The following is a 15,936-nucleotide window of genomic DNA, read 5'->3' on the forward strand; positions in this document are numbered from 1 at the left end:
CCCTTGAGCGCTCCAGCTGGAGCTCAGCTGTGACCAGCAGTGCTGCAGAATTTGAAGAGGCACAAATGGAGGGTGAAAGAGAGAAACATGCCAGGAGGAAGGCGCGTCAAGCCAACCCCGACCGGGACCGCCTTCCACCTGGAAACCGATGCCCTCACTGTGGGAGATGTAGGTCAAGAAGAGGGCTCCACAGTAATCTACGAACCCACCGCCAGGACACCGAACTTGGAGGACCATCATCCTCAGATTATGAGGGATCGCTAGGTAATTTTCAACTGTAGGCAAACAGTATTTTGCCCCCCCCCCAAACCAATCACTGATATATATTTTCTGTTTGTCGTGGGAGTTCTGTGTGCCATATTTGGTTCAATTCCATCATTGGTGGAGTTCAGAATGCTCTTTGATTTTAGGTGAACTATGTCAGAGTTCAGACAATGCCCAGCGGAAGAATTGCTACATCAGCAGACACTGAGTTGCAAAATAAGGACTCTGCAGGCTTTGAGTTACAAAAGAAACTAAGTTTACTAACCACATCCATCAGACACGTCTTACTACAGCGAGCTACAAGTCAGGAACTAGTCAAAACCGAAAGCCTCTTCGTTTACTAAGCACATCCATCAGACACGTCTTACTACAGCGAGCTACAATTCAGGAACTAGTCAAAACGAAAGCCTCTGCACATCTGCTTATCTCTTCTTGCTGAGACCGGCAACTCCCTTCTGTTCCCAGCAAGAGCAAACCTTATCTTACTTTTCTCAAGTTCACTTAATCACAGCCTCATGGTGTAAACATTCTGCACAGCATTTCTAATTCACAGTGACATCAAGATTGGCAATACATAGAAGCACATTTAAAACACATACATAACTAAATTAATCCTGACAAACTATACATCCCAGTAACTACAACTTGCATATGTCAAGGTCTATTTCCCCCCAAGAGCGCCTCAAGAGCACCCCTGGGCAAACTCAAGTCTACCACGAAGGCTTACTTTGCGTAATGGCTTCGCCGCCCCTGGGGATGCAAGCCAATTCCATCATTGGTGGAGTTCAGAATGCTCTTTGATTGTAGGTGAACTATACATCCCAGTATGTCATATGTCAAAAGTCTATTTTCCCTTAAGTGCCTCGAGCGCCCCTGGGCAACATCAACTCTACCGCAAAGGCTTACTGCCCCTGGGGTGCAAGCCAATTCCATCCTTGGTGGAGTTCAGCATGCTCTTTGATTGTAGGTGAACTATACATCCCAGTATGTCATATGTCAAAAGTCTATTTTCCCTCAAGAGCGCCTCAAGAGCGCCCCTGGGTGAAATCGATTCTACCGCGATGGCTTACTTTGCGTAATGGGTTTGCCGCCCCTGGGGATCGCCTAAGTAAGTAAGTAAGGGCGCTTCCAACTCCGTGATTCTCTCTGACGGAACACTGTGTATTTTGTCCATCCCCCCCCCCCCATCAATCACTGATATATATATATTCGGTTCGTCGTGGAGTTCTGTGTGCCATATCTGATTCAATTCCATCATTGGTGGAGTTCAGAATGCTCTTTGATTGTAGGTTTCTTCCAACTCCGTGATTCTCTCTGACGGAACACTGTGTATTTTGTCCACCCTCCCCCCCCCCCAAATCAATCACTGATATATATATATTCGGTTCGTCGTGGAGTTCTGTGTGCCATATCCGATTCAATTCCATCATTGGTGGAGTTCAGAATGCTCTTTGATTGTAGGTCTCTTCCAACTCCGTGATTCTCTCTGACGGAACACTCGTCAAAGTGGTCCCTGGTCACTATTTTGCCAGGTTTCACACTCCAGCTTCTTTCCTGACCCGCAAATACTCTCCAGTCCGCAGGTGTCGAGGACCACCACGCGGCCCTCGAATTCAGCGAGACGGAGAACAGCTTCGTCCTTCGGGATTTCAACTCGGTCCAGGGGACCTTCGTGAACGACTGCCAGGTCCAGAATGCGGCGGTGCGAGTCAACCCCGGGGACCTCTTGCGGTTCGGCGCTGGCGGCACCGCATTCGAGTTGGCGCTGGACAGCACCTCGCAGGTAAAGCGAGCAAAGGAGTTCACCCTTAATGAGTTCACCTCTTTCTCTTCCTGTCACGGTGGTTGGCACAATGCCCACGCCACATTTAGTACGTTGACGACGTTTGAATCAAATTAATCATTGCAGCGACTGACCTGCATCCCAAAGTAGTCCCTGGTCAAAGTGGTCCCTGGTCAAGGTGGTCCCTGGTCAAAGTGGTCCCTGGTCAAAGTGGTCCCTGGTCAAAGTGGTCCCTGGTCAAAGTGGTCCCTGGTCAAGGTGGTCCCTGGTCAAAGTGGTCCCTGGTCAAAGTGGTCCCTGGTCAAAGTGGTCCCTGGTCAAAGTGGTCCCTGGTCAAGGTGGTCCCTGGTCAAAGTGGTCCCTGGTCAAAGTGGTCCCTTGTCAAAGTGGTCCCTGGTCAAAGTCGTCCCTGGTCAAAGTAGTCCCTGGTCAAGTGGTCCCTGGTCAAAGTGGTCCCTGGTCAAAGTGGTCTCTGTTCAAGGTGGTCCCTGGTCAAAGTGGTCCCTGGTCAAAGTGGTCCCTGGTCAAAGTGGTCCCTGGTCAAAGTGGTCCCTGGTCAAAGTAGTCCCTGATCAAAGTAGTCCCTGGTCAAAGTAGTCCCTGGTCAAAGTAGTCCCTGGTCAAAGTAGTCCCTGGTCAAAGTGGTCCCTGGTCAAAGTGGTCCCTGGTCAAGGTGGTCCCTGGTCAAAGTGGTCCCTGGTCAAAGTGGTCCCTGGTCAAAGTGGTCCCTGGTCAAAGTAGTCCCTGGTCAAAGTAGTCCCTGATCAAAGTAGTCCCTGGTCAAAGTAGTCCCTGGTCAAAGTAGTCCCTGGTCAAAGTAGTCCCTGGTCAAAGTGGTCCCTGGTCAAAGTGGTCTCTGTTCAAGGTGGTCCCTGGTCAAAGTGGTCCCTGGTCAAAGTGGTCCCTGGTCAAAGTGGTCCCTGGTCAAAGTGGTCCCTGGTCAAAGTGGTCCCTGGTCAAAGTAGTCCCTGATCAAAGTAGTCCCTGGTCAAAGTAGTCCCTGGTCAAAGTAGTCCCTGGTCAAAGTGGTCCCTGGTCAAAGTGGTCCCTGGTCAAAGTAGTCCCTGGTCAAAGTAGTCCCTGGTCAAAGTAGTCCCTGATCAAAGTAGTCCCTGGTCAAAGAGGTCCCTGGTCAAAGTGGTCCCTTGTCAAAGTGGTCCCTGGTCAAAGTCGTCCCTGGTCAAAGTAGTCCCTGGTCAAGTGGTCCCTGGTCAAAGTGGTCCCTGGTCAAAGTGGTCTCTGTTCAAGGTGGTCCCTGGTCAAAGTGGTCCCTGGTCAAAGTGGTCCCTGGTCAAAGTGGTCCCTGGTCAAAGTGGTCCCTGGTCAAAGTGGTCCCTTGTCAAAGTGGTCTCTGGTCAAAGTGGTCCCTGGGATGTTATCAAGGTGTATGTGAACCTTCTTCTTCCAGGTCTCCTATCCTCCCATGAGTCACCGCCTCGCCTGGCCAGGGCAGCTCCAGGTTGTGACGGAGACAAAAAACCCTCCGGCGACTGCGACAACTTCGCAATTTCCCGTTCTTCCATCTCCACGTTCGCCGCCAGTTTCCCGCAGCTGGACCTACGGGCCCAGTGGGGCGTCCCCTCACCCGCCGCGCCAAAAGAAACCCCTAAATGCATGGGGCAGACCCATCACAAATCCAACGTTCTCTCCAGACGCCTTTGCCCGGCCTTCGCCCATCGTTGAAGGTACCCTACTGCGTGCGGTCCTTTTCTTGGGGTCCACAATGGCCACTTCCATAACTTGTGGGGTTCCAGAAAGGCTCGGCTTGAGATCTATACTTTCCAGTTAGGGATTCCTCGTCGTCAGAAGAGGAAGGGGAGCAGGAAAGTGTTCAGGAAATTAGAACCAGAGGATGAGGTCTTGCAAGTGTCCACTAGGCTTGGTTGATCAAGAAAAAAAATGGTTCTAAACTCGTTTCGTATGTAGGGGGCGCTGGAGGTTCGATTTTTAAATTATTTCCGAAATTTTCTTTAAAAAAAGATCGAAATTACCAGGAAATACGAATCGTTTCTTTTGTTTCGTTAATGGAAGGTGCCCTTCCCTCCCTCCAGAACCATTAAAATATCGCAGTTTCCCTTCCTTCCCTTACGGCAGAAGGGAGAGGTGAGCGTGGCCAAGCCAGAATGGATGTCCAAAGAACTTCTAACTGTGCTAAGACACAAAAGAGACATGCACAAGAAGTGGAAAAAGGGAGAAATCACCAAAGAAGAATTCAAACAAATAGCCAACACCTGTAGGGAAAAGGTCCGCAAGGCCTCGCCCCCAGCGACCAAGCACAGCGCTCCTTGGAGATTGTACAACTAACACTTTTAAAATCTCTCACCTTTCTTTCTCCTCCATGGCAAGCTGTTAAAGAGAGAAGTGGGCATGGCCAAGCACAGCGCTCCTCGGAGGTCGCTGGGGGTGAGGCTGATTTCTGAAAAATGAAGGAAACACTGAGCAGCATTCCGTGGACACAGATACTAAAAGACAAGAGAGTTACGGATGGATGGGAGTTTCTCAAGAGTGAAATACTCAAGGCGCAATTGCAAACTGTGCCAACAAAAAGAAAAAATAGGACAAGTGCAAAGAAGCCAGAATGGATGTCCAAAGAACTTCTAACTCTGCTAAGACACAAAAGAGACATGCACAAGAAGTGGAAAAAGGGAGAAATCACCAAAGAAGAATTCAAACAAATAGCCAAGCCAATGATTGTGATGATTATGGTGATGATGATGATAATAATAATAATAGGCAGAGGCAGAGACTGCAAGGTGGTGGTTCACAGTCTCATAAGCCGTGGACAGGTCTATGTAGACAACTCCTGTGATCTGCTGCTTTTCAAAGCCATCTTCTATGTGCTGAGTCAGGTTCAGCACTTGCGATGTGCAGCTTCTGCCTTTTGTGAAGCCAGCTTGCTGTGGGATCAGACAGGGGTCTATTTTTTTCCCATAATTCTATGCAAAATAAGTCTCTTCAGAACTTTGTAGAGGTGGCATAACAGGGAGATTGGTCTGTAGTTTTCGGGTCATTATGGTCTTTGCCCGGCTTCAAGATGGCGATGACTCTTGCTTTCCTCCAGATTTTGGGGATCTGACAGGATGCAGTGCAGTTGTTCATCAGCTCCAGCAGCCAGCGCCTTGCTTTTGGGCCAAAGTTCTCGATTTGTTCCATCCGTAGATCATCCAGGCCAGCTGCTTTGCCAGTTTTACATTTATTGAGAGCCATGTCCAATTCAGTAGATGAAGGTTTCGAATTTAGAATGTAGAAAAAGGCTGGATAAAAGGGTGAAATTCCCTTTAACCAAACGATCACTTCCCCGTTTTCTTCTGTTCCAGGGAACGGGTTTTCAAGGGGACCCCTGACCAACATTCATCAAGGCGATGCACTTCTCAAGGAGAGGGTGAGGTGCCTGTCTGGGGGATGGAATGGAAATATCGGGAATAGCTGGGAAACAGCAAGGATGAAGTAGCGCACAAGGGAAAATCTCGACAGTTGGGGACGTGCCATCAAAGGGTTGTGGTTTTAGCACTGGATCAGGACATTGCAAACATCTTAGTAACAGGGGCGGCTCAACCCATACGCAAAGTAAGCCTTCGCGGTAGAGTTGATGTTGCCCAGGGGCGCTCTTGAGGCGCTCTTGGGGGAAAATAGACTTTGACATATGAGAGTTGTAGTTACTGGGATGTATAGTTCACCTACAATCAAAGAGCATTCTGAACTCCACCAATGATGGAAGTGAACCAAATATGGCACACAGAACTCCCACGACCAGCAGAAAATATATATCAGTGATTGGTTGGGGGGGGGGCAAAATTCCAACTGGAGATCATCCAGTACCTGGTCAAGGACTGTGGGGCCGACCCACACATCCGGGCCAACGACGGCATGACCCCACTCCACGCCGCCGCACAGATGGGACACAACACCGTCATTGGCTGGTGAGTGGTCCGGGAACTGCCCGTCTCCCACCCAAGTCCCGTCCTGGGCCGGCCCTGCTTAGCACACAGCATCAGAGAGGGATTCCCCATTGGCTTGTGGAGACTATGCATTGTTTAGGGTTTCCTTCGGCAAGCAAGACCCTTCCATTGAAATACAGTCCGCTGGTCTCCCATCCAAGTCCCGTCCCGGGCCGGCCCTGCTTAGCACACAGCATCAGAGAGACTAGAACAAGAACAAGACTAGACTGCCCACTCTCCTCAATATTGTGTATCCTCTCCATGGGAATATTGGAGTAAGACAACAACAATCACAACAATAATTGTATTACCTGCTTTCCCTTGTGGCCAGAGGCGGCCCTAGGTAATTGACTTTGTTCAAGGTTTTGGCTTTTGGAAAAGTCATTATATTAGTGAGCTTGCATAGGAAGTTGGTTTATGGTTAAGCACAAAGTTTGCGAGTTTGCATAGGAAGTTGGTTTGTGGTTAAGCACAAAGTTTGCGAGCTTGCATAGGAAGTTGGTTTGTGGTTAAGCGCAAAGTTTGCCGGTACAAGAAGATACTTTCCATCAAGAGGTTGATGGGACAGGAAGAGTAAAGGTCAAAGTACTTTCCATGACAAAAATATTCTTGTTTACCTGAGGATATATAAAAGTTTGGATGAGATTCTGAAGGAGGCATAAGCCTAAGAAATATTAAAAATTAAAAGCTTGAACCGAAATGTTAGTATAGAGGTCATACTAAGTTCAAGGTTTTGGCTTTTTGAAAAGTCGTTATATTAGCGAGCTTGCATAGGAAGTTGGTTTGTGGTTAAGCACAAAGTTTGCGAGCTTGCATAGGAAGTTGGTTTGTGGTTAAGCGCAAAGTTTGTGAGCTTGCATAGGAAGTTGGTTTGTGGTTAAGCGCAACGTTTGCCGGTGCAAGAAGGTACTTTCCATCAAGAGGTTGATGGGACAGGAAGAGTAAAGGTCAAAGTACTTTCCATGACAAAAATATTCTTGTTTACCTGAGGGTATATAAAAGTTTGAATGAGATTGTGAAGGAGGCATAAGCCTAAGAAATATTAAAAATTAAAAGCTTTAACCGAAATGTTAGTATAGAGGTCATACTAAGTTCAAGGTTTTGGCTTTTTGAAAAGTCATTATATTAGCGAGCTTGCATAGGAAGTTGGTTTGTGGTTAAGCGCAAAGTTTGCGAGCTTGCATAGGAAGTTGGTTTGTGGTTAAGCGCAACGTTTGCCAGTGCAAAAAGGTCCTTTCCATCAAGAGGTTGATGGGACAGGAAGAGTAAAGGTCAAAGTACTTTCCATGACAAAAATATTCTTGTTTACCTGAGGTTATATAAAAGCTTGCAAAAACAGAGGAGGGGGCGGCAGTCATTCGCAAACATTGGTGCCTGTGTGCAGAAGCGGCCCTAGGTAATTTTCAATGATAAGCAAACAGTATTTTGGCACACCCCCCAACCAATCATTGATATATATTTTCTGTTCATTGTGGGAGTTCTGTGTACCATATTTGGTTCAATTCCATTATTGGTGGAGTTCAGAATGCTCTTTGATTGTAGGTGAACTATACATCCCAGTATGTCATATGTCAAAAGTCTATTTTCCCCCAAGAGTGCCTCAAAAGCGTCCCTGGGCAACTTCAACTCTACCGCGAAGGCTTACTTTGCGTAATGGGTTCGCCACCCCTGGGGATGCAAGCCAATTCCATCCTTGGTGGAGTTCAGCATGCTCTTTGATTGTAGGTGAACTATACATCCCAGCAACTACAACTTGCATATGTCAAGGTCTATTTTTCCCCAAGAGCGCCTCAAGAGCGCCCCTGGGCAACATCAACTCTACTGCGAAGGCTTACTTTGCGTAATGGGTTCGCCACCCCTGGGGATGCAAGCCAATTCCATCATTGGTGGAGTTCAGAATGCTCTTTGATTGTAAGTGAACTATACGTCCCAGTAACTACAACTCGCATATGTCAAGGTCTATTTTTCCCCAAGAGCGCCTCAAGAGCACCCCTGGGCACTCTACTGCAAAGGCTTACTTTGCATAATGGTTGTGCCACCCCTGCCTGTGGCTCAAGGCAGGGTATATCATTAAAGACATTAAGGGACTACGCATACAAGTATTTGTTAGGAAAATAATATATAATCCTTGCCAGGAAAATCTATATAAATAAAAATGTAATGTTCGTTTGTGGGATTAACAGAACTCAAAAACTACTGGACGAATTGACACCAAATTTGGACAGCATACACCTAACAGTCCAATGTATGTCCTTCACTCAATTTTTTAAATTTTGTCATTTGGGACTTGTAGTTGCTGGGATTTATAGTTCACCTACAATCAGAGGCGGCCCTAGGTGGCGCAGTGGGTTAAAGCCCTGTGCGGGCAGGACTGAAGACCGACAGCTCATAGGTTCGAATCCAGGGAGAGGCGGATGAGCTCCCTCTGTCAGCTCCAGCTCCCCAAGCGGGGACATGAGAGAAGCCTCCCACAAGGATGATAAAACATCAAATCATCCGGGCGTCCCCTGGGCAACATCCTTGCAGATGGGCAATTCTCTCACACCAGAAGCGACTTGCAGTTTCTCAAGTTGCTCCTGACACGACAAAAAAAATTGGGTTGTTAGGTGTCTTGTTGACCTTGAAGGAGCTGGGGGTGGTGACGGCTGACAGGGAGCTCTGGCATGGGCTTGTCCATGAGGTCACAAAGAGACGGAGATGACTGAACGAATGAACAACAGCAAGGTATCTTGTGTCCAAATTTGGTGTCAATTCATCCAGCGGTTTTTGAGTTCTGTTAATCCCACAAACGAACATGACATTTATATATATATACACACACACACATGTACACATATGCAAACACACATATATACACAAATATATACACACACATAAACACATGTATACACACACAAAACACATATACACAGACTGGGCCACAGCAACACGTGGCAAGGGACGGCTAGTAATATCTAAACCTATAAAACAAAGGCATTTGCAGATGATGTGATGATAGTCATGGAAGCCCCTTTGCTTAGACATTTACACAAATCTGTTATGCCGTGTTTACCATGAACTCTGTAGAAGATGCTTCAGCTGTACTTCATAAAGAGGAGAATCAGTCTGTTTAGCAAGCATTGCACATCAGTAGATCAGTGGTTCTCAACCTTCTTAATGCCATGACCCCTTAATACAGTTCCTTATGTTGTGGTGACCCCCAACCATAATATTTATAGTTCACCTACAATCAAAGAGCATTCTGAACTCCACCAATGATAGAATTGAACCAATCTTGGCACACAGAACTCCCCTGACTAACAGGAAACACTGGAAGGGTTTGGTGGGCATTGACCTAGAGTTTGGGAGTTGTAGTTCACCTATATCCAGAGGATTCAAACAGTGATGGATCTGGACCAAACTTGGCACGAATACTCAATATGCCCAAATGTGAACATTGGTGGAGTGTGAGGAAAATAGACCTTGACATGTGGGAGTTGTAGTTGTTGGGATTTATAGTTCACCTACAATCGTTTGTGGGATTAACAGAACTCAAGAACTGCTGGACGAATTGACACCAAACTTGGACGCAAGACACCTAACAACCCAATGTATGTCCTTTACTAAAAAAAATGATTTTGTCATTTGGAGTTGTAGTTCCTAGGATTTATAGTTCACCTACAATCAAAGAGCATTCTGAACTCCATCAACAATAGAATTGTGTCAAACTTTCCACATGGAATCCCCATGCCCAACAGAAAATACTATGTTTTCTGATCATCTTTGGCGACCCTTTTGACACTCCTTCACGACCCCCTCAGGGGTCCCGACCCTCGGATTGAGAAACAGTAGATGTTTGATTTTATTCCCATTTTATATAACCTGCATATCCAGTGTCATGTAAACCAAAAGGAGTTGTGAGCAGAAATGTCAGGAGCCCTGCTCTAAACGATATGGATTTCACTAGTCTAAGCAATAATAAAGAACTTTTATTAAATTTTCCAAGTTTCTAAAGACTTTGTTTAGGAAAATCCATAGGGCCTCTCAGCCAAGGCACCCCGGCGTCCCGCTGGGCACAAAGAGCACGTCCTGATTTGAAAAACAATTGCTATAGAGAAAGTCTTTACATTTCTTCCTACAGGACGACGTGATTTCGAAACTGGGGAGCGAAATCGGCCGCCTTTCCGCCTTCGAGAGCGAGTGCGGCCGCAAAGACTCGCTGATTGCTGAGCTCCAAGCGGAGATTGTGGCCTTGAATGACCGGCTGGCGGCGCCGAAAGCAGAGTTTCAGCAGAAGTTGGCGGGACTCGAGCAAGAAGTAGTTGCAAAGGCCGAAGAGATCAAAGCTTTGAGAGAGCAGGTATGCGACTTAAGCAACGTATGCGGCAGGTACTGGCTTGTTCAGTAGACTCTCCTCTACAGTTCCATTTTGGTGGGAAGCCTTAGCATTGCACAGTTGTGTTGTTAAAGCGCGAAGTACGGAACCCTGTGCAGACGGTCGGTCAATGCGACTTAAGCAACGTATGCGGCAGGTACTGGCTTGTTCAGTAGACTTTCATCTACAGTTCCATTTGGGCGGGAAGCCTTAGCATTGCACGGTTGTGTTGTTAAAGTGCGAAGTATGGAACCCTGTGCAGACGGTCGGTCAATGCGACTTAAGCAACGTATGCGGCAGGTACTGGCTTGTTCAGTAGACTCTCCTCTACAGTTCCATTTTGGCAGGAAGCCTTAGCATTGCACGGTTGTGTTGTTAAAGTGCGAAGTATGGAACCCTGTGCAGACGGTCGGTCAATGCGACTTAAGCAACGTATGCGGCAGGTACTGGCTTGTTCAGTAGACTCTCCTCTACAGTTCCATTTTGGCAGGAAGCCTTAGCATTGCACGGTTGTGTAGTTAAAGTGCGAAGTATGGAATCCTGCGCAGACGGTCGATCAATGCGACTTAAGCAACGTATGTGGCAGGTACTGGCTTGTTTAGTAGACTCTCATCTACAGTTCCATTTTGGCAGGAAGCCTTAGCATTGCACGGTTGTGTAGTTAAAGTGCAAAGTATGGAACCCTGTGCAGACGGTCGGTCAATGCGACTTAAGCAACGTATACGGCAGGTACTGGCTTGTTCAGTAGACTCTCCTCTACATTTCCATTTTGGCGGGAAGCCTTAGCATTGCACGGTTGTGTTGTTAAAGTGTGAAGTATGGAACCCGCACAGACAGTCGGTCAATGCAACTTCAGGGGAGTCTACTGAACAAGCCAGTACTTACCGCATACCAGTACTGCCATCTGTTGAGGAGTTACGAAGGTGGAGGCATTACTTTTCATTCAACCCTCATATGTTAAATATGTCACTTTCCTCCCCATCTCCTAAAACGGAATGCAGACAAATTCTATCATAAGACTACTTAGCAATTGACTAAATCATTGACTAAAGTAAAGCAGTTTGAAAGTGTCACATTACTCAATCCAAAAGGGAGAACAACGAAATAGAAACAACTCTATGAAACTATCCATTTTTTCCCATGTTCCTGTTCTTCCAGATCGACAACTTGCAGAAAAACACCAGCGAGGTCTTATACCATTCCCTTTCTGAACGGGATTTGCAGATTGCGCACTGGAAGAACGAGACGGAGACGCTGAAGAAGAGCTATTCCCTGACTACAGGTGCGTTTTGCAATAACGTTACGTCTCTTCCTCTCTCTTTTCCCAAAATATACTGTGAACCACCACCGCCTCCTCCTGAGAAAAATGTATAATATCACAAAGCACTACCGTCTCACCCACCTCATAGGAAACCTGCTACAAAACAGGAGCTTCTTTGTTGAGTTCCAGGGCCAGAGAAGCAGATGGCGGAAACAGAACGGCCTGCCTCGGGGGAAGCGTGCTCGCTCCATCCATGTTCAAGATCTACACAAATGACCAGCCACTGCCAGAAGGGACAGAGAGCTTCATCTATGCTGATGATCGTGCCATCACCACTCAAGGAAATCAGCTACCGAACAGGAGCTTTTTTGTTGAGTTCCAGGGCCAGAGAAGCAGATGGCGGAAACAGAAGAACGGCCTGCCTCAGGGGAGCGTGCTTGCTCCATCCATGTTCAACATCTACACAAATGACCAGCCACGGCCAGAAGGGACAGAGAGCTTCATCTATGCTGATGATCGTGCCATCACCGCCCAAGCAGGGAGCTTTGAGATGGTAGAACAGAAGCTCCCCAAAGCTCTAGGTGCTCTTACTGCCTATTCCAGGGAAAACCAGCTGATCCCTAATCCATCTAAAACACAGACATGTGTCTTTCACCTCAATAACAGACAAGCATCCCGAGCTCTGAGGATCACCTAGGAAGGAAGGAATCCCACTGGAGCATTGCAGCGCACCCAAATACCTGGGAGTCACTCTGGACTGTGCTCTGACCTACAAGAAGGACTGCCTGAACATCAAGCAAAAAGTGGGTGCTAGAAACAATATCATACGAAAGCTGACTGGCACAACCTGGGGATCACAACCAGACACAGCGAAGACATCTGCCCTTGCGCTATGCTACTCTGCTGCTGAGTACGCACGCCCAGTGTGGAACACATCTCACCACGCTAAAACAGTAGACGTGGCTCTCAATGAGACATGCCGCATTATCACGGGGTGTCTGCGCCCTACACCACTGGAGAAATTTCACTGCTTAGCTGGTATTGCACCACCTGACATCCGCCGGGAAGTAGCAGCCAATAGTGAAAGGACCAAGGCAGAGACATCTCCAGCTCATCCCCTGTTTGGGTATCAGCCAGCACGTCGACGACTTAAATCAAGAAATAGTTTTCTAAGATCTACAGAGACACTCGCTGGAACACCTCAGCAAGCGAGAGTCCAAAAGTTGCAGGCTCAAACCCAGCACCTCAATCCATGGCTGATACCAAATGAGAGACTCCCCCCTGGGCACACAGAAAACTGGGTGACTACCACCTCACCCGCCTCATAGGAAATCTGCTACAAAACAGGAGCTTTTTTGTTGAGTCAATGAGTTTCATGTAGACAAAGAGGCTTCGGTGCAAAGGGCAGATTCTCATGAGAATGTTTCTGTCAGGCCTTGGGAGAAAGGTTTACTCCCTCCGCTCGTGAGCTCTCCAGATTCTAGTTTGGAAAACAGTCTGACACCTGAAGAGTCAGATAAGCAGAGTCGGCGGCTGGAGATTAGCCAGAATCGACAAGAGGCTCAATGTTTACGTAGATCCGAAAGAATTCGTCAATTAAAGTCAAAGACTGAGGGAAAACTAAACCAATTTTTGGGATTTAAGGTTTACCTGTAGAAAATCTTGTCAGATCAGGCATCGTTTGGAAACCAAGTTCTTCTGCCACTGAAGTCTTGTTTCTGTGGATTTTTTTTTAGCCTTTTGGATTGTCTTTGCACCCTGCTTGATTCCTGTCTGGATTAAGGCTGTCTTAGATTGCCTGTATTTCTTGTGTGGGCAATGCTTTGGCTTACTACAATGAACAATTTCAGACCAATCTCCAACTTCCCTTTCTTGGGCAAGGTGCTGGAGCGGGTGGTCGCCTCCCAGTTCCAGGGCTTTTTAGATGACATCAACTATCTAGATCAGTCACAGTCTGGTTTCAGGCCTGGTCACGGCACCGAGACAGCCTTGGTCCCCTTGGTGGATGACCTCCATAGAGAGCTGGACAGGGGGAGTGTGACTCTGTTGGTTCTCTTGGACATCTCAGCGGCTTTCGATACCATCGATCATGGTATCCTTCTGGGACGACTCTCTGGGATGGGTCTCAGGGGCACGGTTTTGTCGTGGGTCCGGTCCTTCCTGGAGGGTCGATCCCAGATGGTGAAGCTGGGAGATGCCTTCTCAGACCTCTGGCCTTTGACCTGTGGGGTCCCGCAAGGCTTTATTTTGTCTCCCATGCTTTTTAACATCTACATGAAACCACTGGGAGAGGTCATCCGGAGTTTTGGAGTTGGGGGCCACCTCTATGCAGATGACACACAACTCTACTACTCTTTTCCACCCAATTCCAAGGAGGCCCCTCGAGTGCTGGACGAGTGCCTGACCACTGTGTCTATCTGGATGAGGAGGAACAAGCTGAAGATCAATCCCGACAAGACAGAGGTCCTCCTGGTTGATCGCAAACCGGATCGGGGTATATGGTGGCAACCTGTGCTGGACGGGGTTACACTCCCCCTGAAGTCACAGGTCCGCAGTTTGGGAGTCCTCTTGGATTCATCGCTTACGCCTGGGGCTCAGGCGTCGGCAGTGTCCGGGAGGGCTTTTTGCACAATTGAGACTCGTGCGCCAACTGCGACCGTACCTCTCAAAGGTTGATCTGGCCAGGGTGGTCCATACCTTGGTCACCTCTAGACTGGACTACTGTAATGGGCTCTACGTGGGGCTGCCCTTGAAAACGGCTCGGAAATTTCAGCTGGTCCAGCGGGCGGTGGCCAGGATGTTAACTGGTGCTCCTTACAGAGAGAGGTCAACCCTCCTGTTTAAGGAGCTCCATTGGCTGCCGTTTACCTACTGAGCCCAATTCAAGGTGCAGGTGCTTACCTACAAAGCCCTAAACGGTTTGAGACCTGCCTACCTGCGTGACCACATCTCCATATATGAACCCACACACTCCCTTCGTTCATCCGGAGAGGCCCTGCTCGCGATCCCACCAGCGTTGCAAGCGCATTTGCAAGCAAACTTTCTCTTCCCTTGTGGAGAGTGTTTTGTCCTCGCAACACCCCTCTGAATTTCTGGTGTCCCATCCCATAGGGCTGGTGACCAGTTTGCAGAAGGACATGACCGTGAAGGACCAGAGGATCCAGGAGCTCAAAACGGACGCCGAGAAACTGAGGAGGGAGATCCGGGAGAAGGACAACCAACTTGCTCGTGTGTCTGCCCAGGTGACTGGCAATTGTGTTGACGCTGTGTGGATTCAACACATCTAGTGGATTGTCCCCCTCTTTTACTTATGTAAACAAATGGTCCATAGTTTAGGCTTTAACAAATGTCACAAAAACTTTGTGAATGTTCTTTGATCCATTTTCAGTGGGATTGTGTGCGTCAGGTACATCCCGAGGAAGAAGTTGACACACAGACTCCAGTACTAGGCTTTGTAATAGGTATATTATGCAGACCGAAAGGGGAAATGTCAAATCTACTTGAGACATTCACTCTTTCTTCACTCATACTCTATTCATTCACTCATTCATACTCACCATCCTTCTTCACTCATACTCCATTCATTCACTCATTCATACTCACCATCCTTCTTCACTCATACTCCATTCATTCACTCATTCATACTCACCATCCTTCTTCACTCATACTCCATTCATTCACTCATTCATACTCACCATCCTTCTTCACTCATACTCCATTCATTCATTCGTTCATACTCACCATCCTTTTTCATCTATAGTCAATTCATTCATTCATACTTACTATCTTTCTTCACTCCTACTCCATTCATTCACTCATTCATACTCAACATCCTTCTTCACTCATACTCTATTCATTCACTTGTTCATACTCAACATCCTTCTTCACTTATACTCCACTCATTCACTCGTTCATACTCACCATTCTTCTTCACTCATACTCCATTCATTCATTTGTTCATGCTCACCATCCTTCTTCACTCATACTCCATTCATTCACTCATTCATACCATCCTTCTTCACTCGTACTCTATTCATTCACTCGTCCATACTCACCATCCTTCTTTACTCATACTCCATTCATTGCATGAGCATAAAAAAACAAACACAAACAAACACAAATTATGTTCCATGATTCTGACCTTAACAGATCTACTTGTCATGCCAATATAAAGAAGGTAACATGGGCATAAAATACAATATATAGCATTTTCCGAGGAGCAGGTAGTAAAATCATTTAAGGGTATAGTAATCTTCATGGTTGGGTGTGTGAATTGTTAAACACAGACCTTAATAGGCCCTTAGCCAGACCCCAAGCGTACAATTTCACACAAACA

General features: G+C 47.2%; 1 protein-coding gene across 1 annotated transcript in view; it reads left to right on the forward strand.

The window, feature by feature from the left end:
- FHAD1 (forkhead associated phosphopeptide binding domain 1) overlaps positions 1-15,936 on the forward strand; it is a 68,339-nt gene that overhangs the window by 3,810 nt on the left and 48,593 nt on the right. The window contains exons 3-8 of the mRNA XM_067472872.1: positions 1,841-2,047; positions 3,456-3,732; positions 5,365-5,429; positions 10,106-10,324; positions 11,498-11,621; positions 14,712-14,842. Coding sequence (XP_067328973.1) covers positions 1,841-2,047; positions 3,456-3,732; positions 5,365-5,429; positions 10,106-10,324; positions 11,498-11,621; positions 14,712-14,842 — 1,023 coding nt within the window. The remainder of the gene's footprint in view (positions 1-1,840; positions 2,048-3,455; positions 3,733-5,364; positions 5,430-10,105; positions 10,325-11,497; positions 11,622-14,711; positions 14,843-15,936) is intronic.

This window comes from Anolis sagrei, chromosome 13, assembly GCF_037176765.1.
Source record: "Anolis sagrei isolate rAnoSag1 chromosome 13, rAnoSag1.mat, whole genome shotgun sequence".
NCBI lineage: Eukaryota > Metazoa > Chordata > Lepidosauria > Squamata > Dactyloidae > Anolis > Anolis sagrei.